The 22465-nt window shown below is 42.8% G+C and overlaps 1 protein-coding gene across 3 annotated transcripts in view; it reads right to left on the bottom strand.

The window, feature by feature from the left end:
- The window catches only part of VAV3 (vav guanine nucleotide exchange factor 3), a 364407-nt gene extending 342724 nt beyond the window's left edge, over nt 1-21683 (bottom strand). The window contains exon 1 of one of the 3 annotated variants that reach the window (XM_073896219.1): nt 21155-21683. In XM_073896219.1, the coding sequence (XP_073752320.1) occupies nt 21155-21358 (204 nt within the window). In that variant the 5' untranslated portion in view covers nt 21359-21683. The remainder of the gene's footprint in view (nt 1-21154) is intronic. The other 2 variants (XM_073896217.1, XM_073896218.1) reach the window with 2 other exon arrangements.
- Nucleotides 21684-22465: the final 782 nt, after the last annotated feature.

The following is a 22465-nucleotide window of genomic DNA, read 5'->3' as shown; positions in this document are numbered from 1 at the left end:
GGCTGTGAGCACTGCCTTCTAAAGGAAGACTATCCTTTCGTCCTCACATTTGTTCTTTCTGAACAAGCAGATTCCAGATCTGTTCCTGAAGCCCATGTCCCTGGTGGCCTGGGAGGACCTACACCTCTGCATGGACAACTCCAGACACACAATTCCTGTGCATTTTTAGGACCGGGTCCTCAGTACCTTTCTTTTGCCAGAAGCTGGGCTTAACCCTTCACATTTAATTGGTCTCTGCCAATCCAAATTTCTTTTGAAAGACTGAGGCTCCCCTTCCTTCTCTTCCACCTCAGAGCGATCATATTTGGGTGGAAATGAACAGCTAGCTTCCTGAGTTAGATAATCCCAGCCAGGACGTTATTCCTACCAGGCATCACTTAACCTGGAATGCACCTCATCTTTCCCAGGCCTCCCCTTCCAAGTCTACCTCCATGAAGGACCTGGGCCTGAGCTTTCAGGGCACAGGTGGCACCTGCTTGGCCAATGACAGCAATTCATCACCTTGAAACTCCATAAACTCTTCAGTATTTTACGTTGATATCTCAGGGCTTTCCCTCTTAAATGCAAATTTTGTTACTGGTTGGTATTGCCACCCCAGGACCACCACCACAAGCCAGTGGGACAGAAAAACACTTCATACATAGAAGGTGCCACATGTAAACACTTGCCAGGCTCTACAGTGAAAAAAAAGTCCCTTGCATTTCAACCTCTACTGGCCAAAATCTTTATGCATACACATGATGCAAGTTTCCAGCAGTTCCTACTTCAAGCCCTAGCTGAATCTTTAGAGGGGCACTTTGCAATCTCCTGGATTTTTTTGTGAAAAAAGTTCAGCTCTTTTGCTGTATTTCTATAAGCCCATTACCCTTTCTAAATAGTACTACTAGAGTGAATCTCCTTTCCTTTTTATATCTGTCCATCCTGGGTTAAGATCTCCTTTTCCTTCCAGAGCTCACATATCTGAACCTTTCCTTGGCTTAGTCTTTTCAGTCTGCTCCTTTTCTGATAAGGCCAATAATTCTCAAAACCACTCTAGTTCCTCCTTGATTTCCTTTAAAAAAGAAAAAAATAAAAACCACCTGATCTCTACTTAGCAATCATCTTAATGTTTGGATTTACAATTATTTCACAGACTCATTTTCCTATCTAAAACCAAGAACACAGCATATACTTAATTAAGGAGGCTCCCATTCTTTTTGACTTTTTCATAATAAAATCTACAACTCTTCTATAGATGAAGCCACAGTTCTAGAATCCAATGGCCTGAACTTAGAGAAATCAACAGATCCAGAGCAAACATAATTCATGTTTCGGTATGGAGGAACTTCTGTTTAAGTATTAAAGGAATGCTTCTCTACCCCTAGGCAGTATAGCTCTGATACTTCAGCTGCTTAACCTTGAGACCAAGTTTCTCTGCGGAGAGGATGCTTTCTTGGTCTGTTTGTGATGGGTCAGTTGAAATTGGTTGTATGACTGGTGGTCTATAAAGATCTTAGATAAACTACACAGTTACATAAGATTCATCCCTCCAGGGCCTTCCTTTGGCCTGGAATAAAATTAACTGAATGTGGTAAAGCCAATTTATCAATTCCTACCTTGGCCTAATTCACACAATTTAAAGGAGGAACCTCACACAACAGCATTCTCAAAACATTTTCACTTTTGCAATACAAAGTCCTGGCCAGAAGCTTTGGCTAAAACACATAAAAGCAGCAAATGCTAGTCCACCCCAAATGACTAAAAAGATCAACAGCTTCCTCAGCCTCACCTACAGCACCAATCCAAGTAGAACCCAAAGTTTAAGTGCCTCAGCCCACCCACAAAACCCAGCTAGGATCAGCGCACCCTGCACTTGCTAAGGCCTAAATGCCCATCACCAACAACGGTGCCTGGCTAAGCCACCTGCCTGTTGACTGGACCATATAACCTTCCCAGTCCCCAAAGCTCAAAGTAGTAAATGCTCCTCTTCCTACTGAGTGAGGAAGATCTTCAGTGCCTAATCAGAGCTGTGAATACAAGTAGGAGTTCAACAACTGTTTGAATAGATGAGTAGAAAAGTGAACTCGCCCTCTGAATGAACAAAGCACAGTTCTGAACTTGCAGAGGCTAACAATGTAACACAAAATAAATGCAAACAAAATGGCTGGAGTTCTCAAGGGCCAGGAAATGTATCAGGCATAATCTAATCTTTTAGGAATGCTCATCTTCGTCATTAAGTCCTTCTGCAATTTGGGTTAAGATGATTCTCTGCCCAGACTCCTGGATCGTTCAAGTAATGTTATTATAGGTCTGGGATGAAGAGTGTTGGCAAAGATGAAAGACTACTTGATGCTAAACTATGCTTGCTACAAATATTTGCCCTCTTCTCTTCCGACTTGCCCTCATTAATATGGAAGATTATATAGGAAAAAATTAGGCAAGATCTTAAAAAAAAAGTAGGCAAGATCTAAATTACAAAACATTTAGGTTTTTAAAAAGTTTGGAAAACACTTCCATATTTAAGTTCACAGAGTAATTTGAAATCACAAAGGCTTTTAACAAATTATACCTAAAATTCTTCTTTCTTGTATTTATTGCTATTAAGTTATTATATACCTATTGCTAATAAGTTATTATAATTATTTATACATTCCCAAAGATTTATTGAGCACTATGTGCTGGTCCCCAGGAATTCAGCAGTGAATAAACGTAAGTGGGCTCTGCCATCATGAGGCTTAGGTGTAGCAGGAACATCAATTCCTAAAACAAATATTTCTAAGGATGAGGAGTTGTATAAATGGAGAATTTAAAAACCAAGAAACAGACAAAATGGCAAGCTCCAAGTCTAGAGGAAAAAGATAGGGTGACAAATTCTGGGAATGGAAAAATATCCAACATGACTGCAGGAGAATGAGCAAGAGAAAAGGGAGTTGAAGCTGCAGAGGACAAGGTCAGATCTCAAAAGGCCTTCTTTACCCTCAGAGATGAGGAGGCCTTCTAAGTTATAAAAGGGTTCACATGATGGGGGTGGGTAGGTGTATGTTAAGATTGTTGAAGATGCAGTTGGGAGAATACATTGGCATAAAGTAGAATATACACAATTCAGAGGCACTGGGCCAAAGCACAGATGGCTTTAAGAAAGACAGTGAAGGCTGAGCAGTAAATACTTTGCACCAACTAAGTACTTGACACATATTGTGAGGTGGCTACTTGTATCCCATCTTACAGATGAAAAAACAAATCTAGTGAATTTGCTCAAAGTCACCCACTAAACAAGAACTGAACCTAAATGATACCAAAACTTTAGAAATTTGCTCTTACGTCAATTAGAAATACTTTTCCGCAAACCATCAGGCAGCATATTAATAAGAGCTGCAAAATGTTTATAACCTTTGACCTAGAAGATTCACTTTGGAAAATAAAGTTGAAAGCAGTAATCCAAAGTTGGGGAATAATATGTACAAGGACACTTATAGTCATGCTATCTATAAAGGAGTTGGAAGTAATCCAAGTGACTGAACAGTGAGCATATCAAGTGGACTATATTATTTTCCCAGCTGCATACTATTCCATTATCACTTCCTACATGATCCTGAGAAAATTACTGAGTCTTTCCTAAAATTCTTCAACTATAATAATTATGGCCCCTTGGTGAATCTCTCAAATCTCTAGGGAAACAAGCGTTACTAATACTAACCATAATCGTATTTAGTAGAAGGACTGTTATTGCCACTGGCTGATTAAAAGTTTACAACGTGCAAAGCTGAGAGGCTGGAACTTGTCATACATTATCTCATCTAATTCTCATGATGAGCTACAGTATAGACAGTGTTATTCTCAGGACGCCACTGAGGGACCAGAGAGAGAAGTGAAAGAGCCTACCCTAGATCATACAGCTTATTATTAGTAGCACATCCAGAATTTTAACTGTTAAGCCCATGTTCTTGTCAGTATACAATGCCAACCCCTGGTGTTCAAGGAAAAATGAAGGTTCAGAGAAACTAAGCCAACAGAGGCTCAGAGATCACGAAGCTAATTAGTGATAGAACCAGATTTTGAATGTAAGTCTCCCAATTACTGGTAGATTGTTTTCTCTTTTGTTCTATCACAGTTGTCAAATATGAAATCACCAATAGGTGGATAAAACTATATAAGTTAAATCACTTTTAAAGTCATAATATTCTTTTCTATTAGCCGAAAGAAAACATTGGCAGAAAGAATACAACAGAAGAGAAAACTTGCTAACGATCAACAGGATGTTATTCCAAAAGGACTATGGGAAAAGCCCTATATCATGGAAAGATTAGATGAGTTGGGAGAAGGAAAGTGTCCCAAATTATCACTAAGTGCCTACCATGCCCCCCAGGGCTATGCTAGACATTTTGCCTCTCTGAGCTCACTTGCTCTCCGCAACACTATGCAGGAAGAATTATCCCTATTTCACAAGCGAGGAAACTAAGATGCTGAGAGATTAAGGGATTTGCCCACAGGTGCTCATCTAGTGGGATGGGATTTGAACTCAGGCTGGTCTGGTGCTAAAGTCCACGTTCTTTCAATATACCATGCTGCCTGCTGTTAAAGAAAACTGGGAGAGTATGAATTGTTTTTGCATCCTGTGATTAAGGGGAGGGACATAAAATCTGGCATTCTCATTCAACCAACATTAAAGTTGGTGGTAGGAATTAATTCAAGAGTCATTCATTCATAGGAGCTCTCCATCTATGCCAGGTACTAAGGTTAAAAACAAAGCTGAAGGGCACCTGGGTGGCTCAGTCGTTAAGCGTCTGCCTTCGGCTCAGGTCATGATCCCAGGGTCCTGGGATCGAGTCCCACATCGGGCTCCCTGCTCTACGGGAAGCCTGCTTCTCCAGCTCCCACTCCCCCTGCTTGTGTTCCTGCTCTACGTCTCTCTGTCAAATAAATAAATAAAATATTAAAAAAAAACAAAGCTAAAGAACAAACAGTCCACAATTTTATGGGACTCATGATTTTTGGAGAAATAACATAGGTTTTGGTGTTCCCATAAATATTCATATTCTTGGGAATTTGAAACACTTATCTGGCTTAAAACAGCAAAACCTCAGCTATCTTAGGAACCAAGTAATTCTGGGTGGCTAAGTTTCTAGGTGGTGGAGGCTTACTCCTTTAAGCAACAGATCTCTCATTTCACAGATGTTTTTATAATTGACCCTTGAACAACACAGGTTAGAACTACATGGGTCCGTTTGTATGCAGATTTTTTACAGGACTTTATTTTCCTTATGATTTTCTTAACATTTTTTTCCTCTAGCTTACTTTAAGAATACAGTATAATGCATAAAATATGTTAATCAACTATTAGTAGGGCTTCTGATTAACAGCAGGCTATTAGCGGTTAAGTTTTTGGGACGTCACAAGTTATACAGATTTTCAACTGGACAGGGGGTCAGTAGCCCTAAGCCCCATGTTGTTCAAGAGCCAACTGTAATCATTTTTCAATGCTGTGTCAATTTTTCCAGGACTTTCTGAGCTCCAAAATCTGACACTTTGTAACTCTATTCCCACAGATTTCCCTATACTACTGTATCCAAGGGATGGATGGATAGAAGGAGGTAGAGAGGAGAGGAGAGAGAGCTGAAGGCAAGAGAGTAAGGCCTTTATAATAAGTACTTCACAGGAGAAATTCTGAACTCAATTATTTTCCAATCTTCCCAAATATTTTGTTTTTGTTTTTAAGGATTAATATGATTTAAACTTCTCTTAAGGACCTGGGTCTTAAGTATTCTGTCATAAGAAAAGTAATGCACTGTTACTCAGGAAATCAAGTAACCTTGGGCAAATCATTGCATAATCAGAGGGCTCAGACTGCCCATTTTTAAAACCAAGGAGCTGAGCTAAAATTACCTCTAAGGTAATTTTCCAGCTCCAGAACTGTATAACTCTTTGAACAATACAATCAGTTGCTATATTTCCCCATAGAAGGCTCTAGGGCTCCTTCCCTAGAGCCCAGTGCAGTATGTTGATCAGTTTGGCAGCATTTCCCTATAGTCCAAGATTAATATGGTTTTTGAGCTGTTGAGTCCATGGTTTATAGGGTTTGTTTGTTTTTTAACTACTGTCAATTTAACTTTCAGCTGTCCCTCTTTCTCATTTTAACTTGCAACCTGTAATCTCCCTGGATTTAAAAAACAGGCCTAAGGAAAATAAATGGCACTCAATAAATGAGTACCTACTAAGTGCCACATATGGAAGGTGCATTACTGCAGTTAATTTCATCCCTACAACATTGCCAGTACATATTTTATAAATGTGGAAACCCAAGATCAGAGTGCCCAAGGTGCCCAAGATTATAAGTGGCATAGCTAGGAGCCAAAGCCAGGTTGATGTATTCAAAGCCCAGGTGCTTTCAACTACACAATGTTGCCTCATGAGTTTATGAGAATAGTGTGTAAATGAAATGTCCTTAGGTTTTAAGTCAGAATCTAGGAACTAATGGTTAGTGTAAATGAAGTTTAGCTTATTGCATTTACACAGAATATAAGAAATCTATTTTATCTCTTCTTTAGAGAGATGAGGGTATTATTTTATTATTAAATGCATTTCTTCATTTAGCTTATTTTATGTAAAACACGGCAAGGTGACTGCCAAATGGGCAAGCTTGCCAAATAGCTTAGGGCTAGCTAGGTAGGTGAAATTAATTTATATGCATCACTGAAACTGGTGAACCACTTATTAAACATGGAAGGGAAAAAATTAGATCCTTTACCAAATTTCTCATTACTCTTCACTAAGGTCACTAAATGGAACTGTATATTAAGATTTGAGAATTCAATAAGGATTCAACTATCAGAGCCACCACATAAATACTCCCAAGAGTCCAGCTTTTATCATTTTTTTACAGGAATGAAACTGATGTTAACAGCAATTATGACACATTCTCTCCTTAATGGGGTCTCTGGAAGCACCCAGATCTTCCATGCTAGTGTTCATTCTGAACGCCAGAGATTTCCTGCTTCCTCCTCACTGAGGATAAATTGCTATATTCTACTGAACCCCCAAGTACAGTTTATGGGAAAACACAAGGTTCTATTTCCAAGTACTCTGTCATCATAATCTCAACTCAAGCATTTCTTGTGTGGCTGACTATGGCCTAAGCTTACTAACTTCCTTTAGCCAACAAATGCTTTTTCCTATTTGAAGGTCAAATGCCAAGGAATTTAATAATTTTCTGCCAAATCTACATTTTGGAGTATCACTCTGACAGAATTATCCTTGCTCTGTCAGGCACAGCATACATAATTAAGGAAAAGTTGTCTTAACTGAATGACAACATTACCTGCCCCCCAAAAAAGCTTGCAAAAAAACAGATGCTATAAGCTGGCTGCAAAAGGAGACAGGCAACCTGAAAAAGGTGACTTGAGTTTCTGGTTCATCGGTGGATGTTCACTCAAGCACACCACTGGCCTCTGGAGACCACAAAAACCAAAAAGAGTACCTCTAGTGTATAGTGTCCAATTTCCCCAGAATCAAAGTTTTCATAACCCCTGGTCCTCTCTGGGCTTCTAATTAAACATTCTCTTCAAGACCCAAAACTCTCCCCCAAGAAGGCAGCAAAAATGTGTGCATAAATGTAACTTGGAAAGTTTGGGACAGCTGGTACTCCTAGTAACAGTAACAGTGGTCACCAGTGGGGGGTGGACCGGACAGACAGAGGACAAGACTCAGGAGGACCAGGTGGTAACAATAAAAACCAAGTGAACCTGCAGGGACTGAGGGAAAGTTGGGGACTCAGTGTATGAGATTTAGAGAGCTAGAGTCTGACTAGGGGAATAAGCCAAGAGGCGCAGCTGAGAGGCCATGAGCACCGTGGCCAACTGCAGTGAAGCTGGGCAGCACACGCAGGCTGGTGAGCGAGCTTCTCCAATAGCCCTCTTCGGCTTGGAAGCAAGAGCAGGAAAGCCTGTGAGGAGGGCACGGCAGGGCAGGGGTGACCGGCCCACCTGATGTCACAGAAGGTGAAGGGGCCTGGGGATGAATGTGGAAAGTCTGACCACACATTCGAGCAGGACTCAGGAGTATGCAGCCAAGAAAGAATGCACCAAGGAAGGAAGAGGTATCAGTCAACAAAGAGCACAGGGAGGATAATGAACGGCTAGGGAGGTGTGAGGGAGTGAGCTGGCATGTCAGGAGATTAGAGGCAGAAAGAGAGGCAGCTTTGGACACTTCTGTAGATGCCCATTATGTAGTCTGAATCTCTCTATATGGTCTCTGCTCCCTCAGCATTTAAGATATTCAAGAGAATAGGCCATCATCTGATATTGCAGGCTATGCACCGAAGTCCTAGAACTTAACATCTTCATGCCAAATGCAAATGGTGTGGTCATATTCCAGTCTTAATGTTATGGAGGATATTTCATCACTGCTCAGAATAACTGTCCTGCTGAGGACATCACTGAGATCTGAGCGTCTTTGCACATTCTTCATCTCACACACACTCTCCCCACCCAGTTTCTTTCTCAAGCCTTCTTCCTCTCCTGTAACCGCTCATGTCTCTGTCGTCTTCCTGGTCTCATCTCGCTCACCCAGCTGCGTGCACTTTTGCACCTGCCTTGTAGCATCCAATGACTTACTTCCTTTCTGCATTCTTGCAAAAAGCTGACTGAGGTCAAATCTGCTTTCTCCCGGCCCCACAAAAGCAGAAAGTTCCTATAATTTATCTTGAGGACTCCAGTACCCTGCACATAGGAGATTCTAGACAAATGTCTATGGGAAGGACAAATACCTTGAGCCAGGCACACACATTCACACATCATACCCTGCACACGAGCAAAATTATCAATGCATCCAAAAATGCATTACCCCCTACCAAACATTTGCCATGCTCATTCACTCTAATTACAGTCTCCCTTCCCCCCTACCTTGGTTTTATAAAGGCATGCCTGAAGTAAAATCCATGCTGTGTAGACTAAAAGCCACACTGGACCAAGGACTGAGTTTTACTTACCTTTAGAATCCTCAGTATCCACTACAAAACCTAATATTTAGTAGACAAATTGATGGCTTAATCAATGAACTCATATGCACAAATTCCCGTAAAAACAGAACCAAACAGAAAGCAGAAGAGCTAGGAAATTACCAAAACGCAATAATCCATGAACTAGATCATCAGACTCTCAAAAAGGTGAAAACTCGTTTCATGAGTTTAGACATTTCTAGCTGAAATACAGTAAACTTCAGTGCAAGGTAATACAATGTCACTTTGCACTTGCAGGGCAGGCCTCGTTTCCCGAACATGTTCCCAGGCATTTCCTCACGCGATTCACCATCTAAGCACTCAGCTTGGTAGCAGGAATGATAAACTTCACAGCATTTGGAATTAGGACAATTGGACTCAAGTCCTGTCTTCACTACTTCCTATCTGTGTGACCTTGAGCAAAGTCCTTCAGCCAGTGCACACCTCCATTTCCTTCTCTGTGGAGCAGTGATAAGATCTTGTCCTTCCTGGCTCTTAGACTCATGAGGATCAAGGATGTGGGAGAGGAGGAAGGAAATAAAATCTTGCTGAGTACCTACTATGCCCCAAGCGTTTTACAAAAATTATTTAATTCTCACCACAATCCTGCAAAGTAGGTTTTACGATTTCTTGCCTATGAGGAAATGGAGACTCAACAAGTAAAATAATTTTCTCAAAGTCATCAAGTTCCGTGCCAGAGCTGGGATTCAAACATCTCTGTCTTGTCCCAAAGCTCTCTTCATGAAACCATAATGCCTTCTTAATGAGCTCTAAATATGCATAAAAAATTTTAGCTGCTATCCAGCATATTATTGATATGTCAGTATTTGCTGTAAGTGTGGAAGGCAGAGACAAAGAGAAGCAGCTATTTGATAACGCCACATGTCAGAGACAGAGCTGCACCTCACAGGTCCCCTGACTCCTGGCCTGAAGCCTTTTCATTAAACCGTTTTGCCCCATGCTCCCAGGAAAAGGCTGCTGACATTAGTGGGCACAGAGGCAAGATGCTTGTTTATTTAAGCCAGCTGTTACTGATCTATTTTAAGACAAGTACTTTGAAAATCATGGAAGGTGAGTATCAAGTGTTTCATTGACTATTCCATATTAATTGACCCTTTAGAGAACTCCCATGTGAGCAGCATATCCTGCTGGCTTCCTGTTAAGCAAGCAATTCAAAGGCTGACTACAATTCTTGCAACAGATATTTTGAAAGCACATTCAGATAGCGGCACAAAATTCTAAAATAATTTTCTATGAAAATCAAAAGTATCTACTTCTTTGCTGTTCATGGTTCTGTCCACTAAATGCTTAAGATTGGGGAAGGGCAAAATGCAAACTTGTGACTGGCCTTCACACAATACAGGATCTATGTTAATGGGGCAGGGGGTATAATATTCTAAGTAACATTCCAAATAATAGGTGTCCGTGCATTTACAAGAAGAATGGCTATAATACAGACAGGGGAAAAAAAAAAAAAAAAAAAGACAACCATTTGAAAGCCTGCTATTTACAACAATGATGTTCCTGCTACTCAGAAATGTAGGCACTCCTGACCCCACTCGGGAATAGAGCATAAAAACCATGCACTCAGGACCAGGGGTTACCAGGCACGGTATTAAAAGGCCAAAAAGGACAGCTACTCTTATTTTCCTGCTCTCTCATTAACTTTCCTCAGTTTTTCTACCTGATTTTATTTGCTTTCCCCATCATAAACTTGTCAGAGGTCTATCTCCCATTTTACAACTGCATAAGATAAATGTGTATAAAATAATCCAGTTGATACATTCAATACCCTGAAACCAAAATTATTACTCAGTAACTAGTATGGAGGATTAGTGATAACCACAAAACCAACCTGAGAACATTCCTCTAAAGCAAAGGCTATAAGAGAACAAATACAGTGGGGGAAAAAAAAATTCACCACAATTCACATTCAGATGTGCCAAAAGCCTTGCTGAAGAAACTCTGTTTGCTTTAAACATTCTAATCCTAATCTTGGCTCCACCCTGAACTACTTGTTAGTACAAATCCTAGACTCTTCTTAGCCTTGGAGAGTAGCTATCACATGAGGATAACTAACAGTGACTGTTTCATGGTAGTGTGACAAGGAGAATTCATGGAAAGTGTTAACACTCTACCTTGTAGGTTTCTGCAGAAGTAGTAATCATCATAGTAAAAATCATTAACACTTGAGTATTTGTTACGTGCCAATCACAGAGCTAATTCATTCCTTCAGTCCTCACAACCACCCTAAGGGGTAGGTCCTTTTATTATGCCTATTTTAGATATGAGGAAGAACAAACGGTTCTAGACACTTTCTGATAGTCACTCAGGTGGTTAAGTGGTAAAGTAACACTATTATTCGTAATGCCACCCAATCAACAGATGTTTTTGATTTTTAATGACATAGTGCCAAGTACATCTTATTAAAATTTATAGAGATGTTTGAAAAGGTAAACAGTCATCATTTCCCATCCATCCATGAATTTAGTTTATGCCTATTTATGTGTATTATGTATGAGTCTTGGTGTCAATTTCTAGAGATGTATATAAATGAACAAGCCTATGGCAGCCTCAAGCAGGTCACAGCCTAGAAGGGACACAAAGTATTGCAAAACGGTGCAAAGAATGTCGTGCTCTATGTACACTATGCAGTGTGGCACAAGGCAGTAAGTGATCAGCCAGGGTGACTTTATTAACATATAACGTATTGTTTCAGGGGTACAGGTCTGTGATTCATCAGTCTTAACACAATTTACAGCGCTCACCATAGCACATACCCTCCCCAATATCCATCCCCCAGCCACCCCCATCCCTCTCACCCCCTCTACTCCAGCAACCTTCAGTTTGTTTCCCGAGATTAAGAGTCTCTTATGGTTTGTCTCCCTCTCTGGTTTCACCTTATTTCATTTTTTCCTCTCTTTCCCTGTGATCCTTGGCCTTGTTTCTTAAATTCTACATATCAGTGAGATCATATGATAACTCTTTCCCTGATTGACTTATTTCGCTTAGCATAATACCCTCTAGTTCCATCCACATCATTGCAAATGACAAGATTTCTTTTTTTTATGGCTGTGTAATATTCCATTGTGTGTGTGTGTGTGTGTGTGTGTGTGTGTACACACACACACACATATATACATACGCATACATCTTCCTTATCCATTCATCTGTCGATGGACATCTAGGCTCTTTCCATAGTTTCAGCCAGGGTGACTCTTTAACTGACTCTTCAATCACACAGATAAAGGCATTTCAAGCAGAGAAGTGGGCACATGCAATAACATAGGACATTTAACAGCACAGTTCATTTGAGAAGCCACAAAAAGTTCAGGAATACAGAGTGAAAGAAAACTTTGAGAGGTGAAGCAGACACCTCTAGCCAACTAGACAACAGGTCCTTGTATGCTAACTAAGGAATCTGGATTTTATCCCACTGTCCATAAGGAACCACTGAACAGTTACAAGGCGGTTGACTGGCCACCTGCTCCAGTTCAGGTAACCCTTAGGAATCCTCACTCTCCATCACACCCAATGTTCAAGCAAGCCTTTGTGGCTCTACCTTGAAAATATATCCTAAATCCAATGAGGGAACTAACAGCATTTGTGCATTCAAATGGTAAGATCCAGAAGAAAACAGATGATGCAGCAAAGCATGGGGACAGAGTGACAAAGGGACTGGCTTTCACTAGGAGCACTGATAATCCGCCCATAGAACAGGAGAGAAAGCATCGTCTATGGGCACAGATGCAAGAAGGTAAGAATTTGAGGAAGCTCTCCTGATTGTGTTTTCTCAGAACAGGAAGCAAGGTCAACCAGATGAGAGGAAAGAATGGAGACAAAGGTGAATGAGATTTAACAAGAAAAGGTACCAGGGAGGTGGGAGGATGGGCAAAATGGGTGAAGGGCAGTGGGAGATACGGGCTGGCATCTATGGAATAAGTCACAGGGATGAGATGAAAGGTACAGCATAGGGAATATAATCAATGGTACTGTAATAATGTTGTATAGTGACAGATGGCAGCTATACTCGTGAGCACAGCATAATGTATAGACTTGTCCAATTACTAGGTTATAAACCTGAAACTAATGCAACATTGTGTGTCAACTGCAACTTAAGAAGAGATACAAGTAGTCATCTGGGAGATTCAGAAAGTAAATGGCCAATTCTCAAAACTTTTGGTCTCAGGATCTTGTTATACTCTTAAAATAATTATTGAGAAAAAAATAATTACTGAGAACCCCCAGCAGCTTATGTTTATGGGGGTTAGATCTATCAACATTTAACATACTAGTAGTCTCAACTGAGAAATCTTTAAAATATCTACAAGCACATAATCCATGGTCCATCACAGCAATGACATCAGCAGGATCATGCAGCCTTTGGAAAATTCCACTATACACTTGTGAGAAAATTAAAGAAAAGGCAAATAATGTCTTAATTATTATAAAAAAGATTTTTGGCCTTATGGAACTCCTAAAGGTATCTATCTCTGGACCTCTGCCAGGAGTCCCCAGACCATACTTTGAGAACATCTGGTCTAGAGAAATGGAATCAGATGGCTGGGTAGCCTAGAGTGCCCCACTGAGGTTAGGGATCATGAATTTAAAGTGAGAATAGTCTGCATGTTCTAGGTTTTCCTCCATCAGACCCAGCAGCCAAGTTGCAGGCAGGAGTAAGTGGAGAGTTGGATTTAACCAGGGTTGTACTTCATTTAAATGAGTTTCACAAACCCAGAGAAGCCGAATTACCATGACTGCAGTATTTAAGCTAAGGAGGAAGGAAATGAAGACATGAAGGCAGTGAAGAGGTGGCAGGACCAAGAGTTCAAAAGATTGTTGGGAGTTCAGGTATTAGAATGAGCCAGAGAGAAAAGAAAAGTAAGCAAATAGGATGCTTGACACTGAGTATATGGAAGGTAACTAATAATAGCTTCAAACTCCACAGCTAAAACTGAAGGTGCTCCCTTTCCCTCTGAAATCTGCACCTCCTCTGTATTGCTTCCCCTTCCAAGTGCCCCCATCACCCAAGCCTGAAACACAGGCTCGTTCTAGACACTGCTGGCGCTCACTGCATTGAAGAAGCCCCAAAGCCTTGTCCGTTCCAACTCTCCATCACATCCATCTTTTTGTCCTTCTCCATCCTTCCTGCCCCACCCCTTTCTCTGGCATGGCATTCACTGGCTGCCTCCTCCCCTCACTGAACTTCAGCAGCAGCTTTGCTCATGCCCAGCTCTGCCCCATCAAGCTCATCCTTCCCTCTGCTTTGGCCGGGGGGGGGGGGGGGGCTTTCCATAATGAAGTCTGATCGTGCGATTTTCACCACTCCATCCATGAAATGATGGCACCAGTAGAGGTGGAAGTGCCAAACAGGCAGATATAGGCTATCGGTATGAATTTGGGATCCATCGAGGTATGAAAAGCAGGTAACGTTACAGTGACATGAGAAGACACAGGAAAGAGAATATGAGCAAAGACAGTGAAGGAGGCAATTCAAATTTCTATGGAGTGTTTAAAGAGAAACCAGCAAAGGCAAGAGGAGGGGATAGTAAAAGCAATGAGAGAATGAGGAATGTGTAGTGTAGTAGGAATCAAGGGAGAATTTCAGAAGGAACAGAAAAGACCATGTCAAATGCCATAGTTTAAGAAAAATAATTTTGAAAAGGGTCTATTGTATTTGAAAGTTAGGAAATTGGTATCCATACTGAATCAAACCTGTCTGCATTACAAACATGATATAATTTTCCCCCATCAACCACACACACACACACACACACACTTTCCCATTTCCCTCACCCTGGCAGCCATGGGATTGCACCTCACCAATAATGTCTCCACACTTTATCCTTTATCCCAGGCTCTGGTTCCTGGAGAGTCCAGGTTAAGCCATCAAGTACGCCTACAGAACAAGTGCTTAAGATGCCTTAATAGGACTTAACTCCTTTACATGAAAAGATCTCGATTAGTATGAAGTTTAACATTATGCTGACAGATTATCCAAGAGAATAATCTCACAAATAGCTAAGAGGTTACTGACTTCTGAGAAGACTGAATAGTGACATTATTTTGAACTGATTGACTAAAACTAACTGTGCACACCACTCTTTTTGGACAATGACTGCCTTTTCACCTCCCTGCAGTATAACCCAGTCATTTTCACACACCACCACCTTGTTTGGGGGCAGGGAGTGCAGACATGTTTTGGAACACCCACCTTAAGGCTAAAACTAATATAATCATAGCTTTTAAAACAATGTACAGTTATGTATAACAAAAATAAAGTTTTTTTTTTTTAACCTTTTTTCAACAAAGTAGTAACAGCATCAAAGCCCAACTTCGTGTCAGTAGCTTGGAAGGAAATCCTGGGGATAATAGTGATGTATTTTTTTTTTTTTAAGATTTTATTTATTTATTTGACAGACAGAAACATAGCAAGAGAGGGAACACAAGCAGGGGGAGTGAGAGAGGGAGAAGCAGGCTTCCCACCGAGCAGGGAGCCCGATGCGGGGCTTGATCCCAGGACCCTGGGACCATGACCTGAGCCAAAGACAGATGCCTAATGACTGAGCCACCCAGGCACCCCAATAGTGATATACTCCTTTAGAAATGCTGCATCACCAACATTTGCTGCTCAGAGTCAAAAACATGGAAATCCATGACTGAGAGGAAACGACATCAGAAGAGGGGCATCTGAGGGAAAAGTTTTAGGAACACATTAAATTTATTTTGTATTTTCTTATACACATACTTATTTTTTCCACACATACATATAAAAGACTGCCATATAAAATTTGTCTAAAATTAAAAGAGCTCTTTTAATAAGTATAAAATTAAAATCCTATTGGATAAGAAAAGAACCCTCTAGATCTCTGGGAGTATTGTTCCTGTGGTGGTGGCTACTGGAAAAGAAAAGAGAGGGGTCATACTTATGTAGCTCTCGGTATTGATCCTCTCCTCCTACCTGCTCTTCTCCAATGGGGTGTTCGCCCATCACACACCAAATCTGTTTCTGTCAAATTGCCAAGAAATTTCATTTTTGACAGGCCATCCTCCCTCCTTGTCTTACTTGATGGGCAGCATCTGACATGTCTTCTCACTGTATCTCTCAGGAACACTTTATTTACTTGGTCTCCTGAAGCCACACTCCGCTGATTTCCCTCCTGCTTCATGGCTATTTCCTCTCAACTCCTTTATAAGTTCTCATCCTTCTACCCTTGGCACGTGGGCAGGCCCAATGGTTCACTCCTTTGACCTTTTCTTTCTACACTACTCCCTACGTGATATCATCCTGTCTCATGATTTTAAACATCACCTATACCCTGAGGACTCCAAAATTCACATCTATATCCCCAACTTCACCACTGCCTGCTCAGCATCTCCACCTAAATGCCTACAGGGCATTTCAAACATGACTGGCTCCGGATCTCCCTGCTCCCTTCAGACATCCGCTGAAAGCTATCCTTGCTCCAGTTTTCCTCATCTCAGTAAGGGCAACTCCGTCTTTCCAATTTCTCAGGCCAAAATTCTGGAGTCATTCTTGGCTCCTCTCTTCCCATACACCTAATCAGGCTCCATCAATAAACTCCTGCTGACTCTCCCTTCAAAACATATGCAGAACTGAACTATTTCTCACCATCTGCCCTGCTATCGCTCTGGCCAGAGCTGCCATCATCTCTTGCTGGGGTGACTGTATTAGCCTGTTTCCATTCTTGCTGTTCTACAGCTTACTCTCGGCACACAGCCAGACTGACCCTGTTGAAAAGGTAAGTCAGGTCAGGGGACTTCCCATTTCACTCAGAGTAGAAAGTCCAAGTCCTTACAAGGACACATTAGTCTTAAAAATCTGGCTCCCATTTTCTCTCTGACCTCATCATGACCACTCTTGCCCACACTCACTCTCCTCCAGCCACAAAGGCTTTGCTATTCCTCCAGGATACCCATCATTTAATTGACCTCAGGACCTTTGTACTTGGTACTCCCTCTGCCAGCAATAATCTTTCAAACATCCATATTCCTGCATTCCCTTACTCTCTTCAGGTCCCTGCTCAATTGCCACCTCCTCAGAGAAGCCCTTCTTGACTACCTTCTATGAAATCTAATCACATTTTGCTCTAGTCCCTTACTGGGTTGAAATCTCTTCATAGGACATATACATATAGCCATTTCTTTATTGTCCATCTCCCCCACTAAAATATAAATTCTTTTAGGACAGGAATTTTGTTGCCTTTGTTTATTGCTCCAAGCCAGTATCTACAACAGTGCCTGGCACATAGAGCCAGATATTTGTTGAAAGAACCCTGAAAGCCTGAATTCACTTTAAGACAATTCAAAGTTTACCTATACTATACACAGTGGTCAGTAAATTCATAAGGTGTATTACTCTCATCCTAGGACATAAAGAAAAATTTTCCATTTCCAAATAGTAAGATTAAGATAATCTCATTGATAGATCTACGGTTGGTTATAGGCATTCACGGAGACCTTCTTAACCACTAAAAATGACATCAAGGCTACAACCCATGCCCTTCCACAATGCACCCCCGATACAACTATCACAGATAGGCTCTTCTCTCCCAGAACTATTTATGTTTTTTATCCTAGCTAGAACACCCTTTCGGATGAAAAATAAATCCAGATGCCAAATTTCTTGAACTTTCATGACTCATCTAGATTTATTCTTTATAAAAGGAACATGTTAAATGGGTGACTACTGATCAATGTTTACCTCAATTCATTTTAAACAAATTCTAAATCAGGGTTTTAAAAGAAGTACTTCTTTTAAATCTTTTAAAGATTTGAGAGCAAGCATGGGGGGCAGTTAGAGGTGTGGAGAGACAGAGAGAGCAGAATTCCAGATCAGGGAGCCCCAACATGGGGCTCAATTCCAGGACGCTGGAATCATGACCTGAGCCAAAGGCAGACAGAAGCTTAACCGACTGAGCCACCCAGGTGCCCCATAAAAAAGTACTTCTGAACTGAAGATGATCCTCCTTTTACCAACATAGCAAGACTAAAAAGAGGCTGATATCCACAGCCAGGAAGAACAATATGAGACTGGAATCCCATTTATAATTCTCTTTTGAAAGATAATTAACTTAAAACCTCAAGATTTAAACCTATAATTGAGCAATTATTTGCAGTGTTGGTTTTTTTTTTAATGCAAACAAGGTGGAAGGTGAACAGTAAGAAAATGGAGACATCACACTCATTGGAGATAAACACTCTTATTAAAAGAGGCTAGTCATTTTATAGCCTCTTACAGAATAAAAACAGCCAATAAATGAAACACCAACAAACTAAAATTTCCTTTGTCAATTTCTGTTCATCACAGTCTCAAATGCCAAAACTCTGAAGTGAAAACTTCTAGTTATTTCCTGGCCAAGAAGATCATGTGCTATAAGGAAATTCAAATTAATATCTTCCATAGAACCTAGATCAGCTGGACAGAATGACTCTTAGATACTAGAAACAGCAAAAGCGACAAGTAGTAGCAATGACATCTCGAAATTCAGAAGAATAAAGTCTGCTGGGATGCATGTCAGGATTTCACTAGGTTATTCACTATACAATATGAATATCGCTGATGGGGTAGGAGTCTTATAACCAGAAGCAGGTAGAAAGATGGGAGTAGTTAGATGCAGAAACAGAGATGTCAATCCAAAGGGATTTACAGACCTTGTGATGGTTTTAAAATTTTGACTGCAACCTATTACTCTTAATGTGACAGCAGGAAAAAAAAAATGTTTTAAGTAATTTTACTAATAGTGAACACCTATTAAGTGCTGGGCACTGTAGGCATGTTAAATGGGTCGCCTTAATGAAATCATTAATAAGTGTCATTTAAGGATTTAGTGACAATCTGTATAACACAAACTCATCTGTCTAGCACTCAGCTGTTCAGCAACCTTCTCTCTCTGCAATGTGGTCAAGAACCAAGAAAGAAGCAAAGACAGCCATAATCAGATTCAGGTACTAGCCTTCAGGGGTTCACTTTTGCGAGAAGCCCTCACTCACAGGACCTTACAGAGAAAATTGCATTGAATTTGGAACCAGAAATCTCAGGACTGGACAGGCTTAAGATTCCAAAAGCAAAATAGCCTAAGGAAAGTCATTCAGCTGTTTATCTCCTTATAAGCCAGTGGCTTATCTGATAGCATATTGTAATAATTCCTTTAGGGCAAGGATCCTGATGTGTTCATTGCAGTACCGCCAGCATGGAATCGAGTTCTTAGAGCATCATATGTGCTCCATTTTCATTAATGATGCTTATAATGATGCTCCTCAGTGATCAAAAAGACTAAATTACATTGGCTATATTCAACAAAGAGCAAAAACACATTTGAAAAGATTCTCATCCACTGTTAACATTCAAAGAAAGGTTAGAAGATTAAAAGAGGAAGATCCTCAGCTGTCCAGAAAAATTGATTATTGAGAACTTATTGCACAACCCGAGGGTCCCAGGAAACTGAAGTTTCAGGAAGTGCACACAATACTCTATTCCCTGCTGGAGGGCCAAAGCATCCTGATCCACACTGCCTCCTGAGGCTATAAGCCAGGTGGAAAATGGTGATCTGTAAACTCACAACCAACTGCAGCTCCCTACAGAACTTTGCTCAGAACAGCAGCTTCCAGCTTAATGGAAATGTCTGTTAAACCCCTTAACGGGGGGCGCCTGGCTGGCTCAGTTAAGTGTCTGCCTTCAGCTCAGGTCATGATCCCAGAGTTCTGGGATCGAGTCCCACGTCTTCTGGCTAACTGCTCACTGGGGAGTCTGCTTCTCCCTCTCCCTCTGCTTGTGCTCTGTTTCTCTGTCTCTCTCAAATAAATAAAATCTCAAAAAAAAAAAAAAACCAAAAAACCCTTAACAGGATATCCAGAATTGAAACAACTCTGAACGGGTCTACAGATACGGCACTCATCACCCACGATTATGGGAAAGTATGAAATAATTTACCTCACTTCTAAAATCATATAGTTCTCACCACTTACAAGCCTGTTCTGTCTGGGGGACTGCTGACCAGCTGACTGAAAGTGGATAGGCTAGGCAAGGAATGCACAATTTGGGGTACAGAGGGACCCTGGTGAAACATTGACGTGAAGAAGAGATGAATGTATGTGCTCTAACTTTAAATACATAATTATTCGATTTTATGAAGTCAGTTCCATTGTAAAAGGCTGCCAAGTAGTTGAGGCTCTATCATTCAGGATTAGTGATAAAATGTGTTTTGGAGAGGACCCCTCCTCCCTTTTAAGTTGAAAGTGGTTTTTTAATATTACAAAGAGAAAATAGATGTGCTGACTGGTGTTTAAGATCTTTCTGCGTGGAAACTTTCTGACAGGACCACGAAACTACTATTCCCTGAGCGGTGACTTCTGAGCTGACTCTAGGATGTACACAGCCTTCCAGAGTCGTTGGGTTTTTGTAACCCCTGGAAGAGGCACCTCCAGGCAAGGCTAGAGGAGCCAAGAGGGCACCACACCACCTGAGCAAGCCCTGAATGAAGGAAAGCACAATCTCTAGAGAAACTTGTTTCCTGTCGCTGCTGAAAGAGGTTGGACTCCCTCCTTCTCACACGGCCTAGCTCGGCAGCTGGCCACAAGCTCAAGGGGCTTTCGGGGACAACCGCTGCATGGTGCTCCCTTTTCCTCCCTTTGACCACTGTCATTCCTGTACAGATAACGGTACCCGAACGCCCTCCACTTCCTAGAGTCATCATTTATGTTATGGTTCCTCTTTCAAGAAAACATGGGGACAAAACGCAAAGCAAAAGAACAGACTAAAAGCAAATCACCCCATCATCTCCGTTTATCCCTCACCATTGTTATTGTAAAAGAGCTGGATCAGATTCCTTTTGTTGCCCTAAACACACACAAACGCACAAAAGTAGGTGAAGGGCACCCTGAGACAGTTTTTTGTTTTTGTTTTTTCCCGCCTCACAGAAAGCCTTTACGAAGCCCTCATACCATCTCCGGACGCAGGACTTCCACATTCTGCTAAAGACCTAAACGACCTAAACCATTTCAAGCCAAGGTACGAAGAGCCGAAGCGGTCCCCAAAGCAGAAGGCTGGGAGGCAGGGCAAGCTGAGCGCACCTAGATGTTTGCATTTACACAAAGAAATTAGCCGGATGATTAATGGGAGATGCCGGCTGGAGGCGGAGGCGCCCGCGCCGGCTCCCTTACCTGGGACATCTGCGGCCTCAAGTTGATCTCCTTCAGGTTGATGGAGTGCGCCCGGAGATTGTTGAGTAGCTGGCAGAGCAGGACCCCATCGCGGAGGGTCTGCGCCAGGTCAAACACCTGCGCAGAGTCCCAGGTCACCCGGTGGTTGGCGGGCAGCACCTTGCAGTGGATGAGCCACTGCGCGCACTGCTTCCACGGCTCCATGCCCGACGGCTCCGGTGCGCGGCCCGGCCGGGAAAGGCGGCGAGGATGCGGCTGCCGCCGCCGCTGCCGTTCCTCCACGCCCCGCCGACGCCAGCCGCGGCCGGCCCCTGCCCTGCGGGGGAGCGGGGGAGCGGGGGAGCGGGGGAGCGGGCGACGCGGCCGGCGGGTCGGGGGCTCCGCCCGGGGCTCGGGTCCTGTTCCGGCCCGGCTCCTCCTCCGCCCGGCCGCAGCTGCAGCTGCAGCGAGTCCCGCGCGCTCTCCGTGCGCCCCGGCCGGCTCGGCGGCGGCGGCGCACAGGCTTCCGACTCGCGAGCCCGGCGCCCGGCGACTGAGCATGCCCAGCGCGCCGGCCGGTCTCGCTGCCGTCTGCGAGTCCCCAGAGGCGCGGTGGGACAGCGCCGCCGCCCCGGCCTGGGGTCGGTGCCCGGGAGCCTAGCGCCCCCGCCCACCTCAAGCCCGTAGGTTTGCGGAGGGTCCACCCCCCCAACCCCACTACGGGCGTCTGGGGATTTTTCCCTCGGGACGGCTTCCCGCTTTGGGGAAAGTGGGGCTGAACGCTGTAATACAGAGGGGCTCCTACTGGGGACCCCCCCCCCCGATGGCGACTGCAATTTCTTAAAGGGTCCGAGGGGAGCGAAAGATTAATTGGGGCACCAGGACTTCCTGGAGAAATGAAAAAAGGGCCCAGAGCATCTTGAGAACGCCGTGCTGAAACTTTTAGAGATCGTCACCCCTCACCCCTTCCCGTTCTAGCCCCTAAATTCTCTTCCGGCAGATAATTCCTGTCTCCCAAGTTAGTTGCTGGTAAGGATGTTCTGGCACCTTAAAAGTGTGTTGTGGAGACGCCTGCGGAAACCTACCCCTAACCCCCGAGCCTATTTCGACGCCAGGTGTCTCTCACTTAGAGACGGTTTCTCTCTCAGCCCCGTAACTGTTCATCGCCGCCGCAGTCCTGACACTTCTGACCGCACAGAAAGCAGCGAGGGAGAAATAGGCCGGCGAGACGCCCTTGGAGCGCAGGCGGCCACCCGCGCATGCGCCGGTGACCCGGGACCAGGTTGGAGAGCAATTAGCGTCGGTCCTCAGCTGCGCGGGTCGGGCCCACCT

This window comes from Callorhinus ursinus, unplaced genomic scaffold, assembly GCF_003265705.2.
Source record: "Callorhinus ursinus isolate GAN/ISIS: 27379988/994484 unplaced genomic scaffold, GSC_fseal_2.0 scaffold9, whole genome shotgun sequence".
Classification (NCBI taxonomy): Eukaryota; Metazoa; Chordata; class Mammalia; order Carnivora; family Otariidae; genus Callorhinus; species Callorhinus ursinus.
The sequence above is the reverse complement of the archived record's forward strand: the minus strand, read 5'-3'. Positions and strand labels throughout refer to the sequence as shown.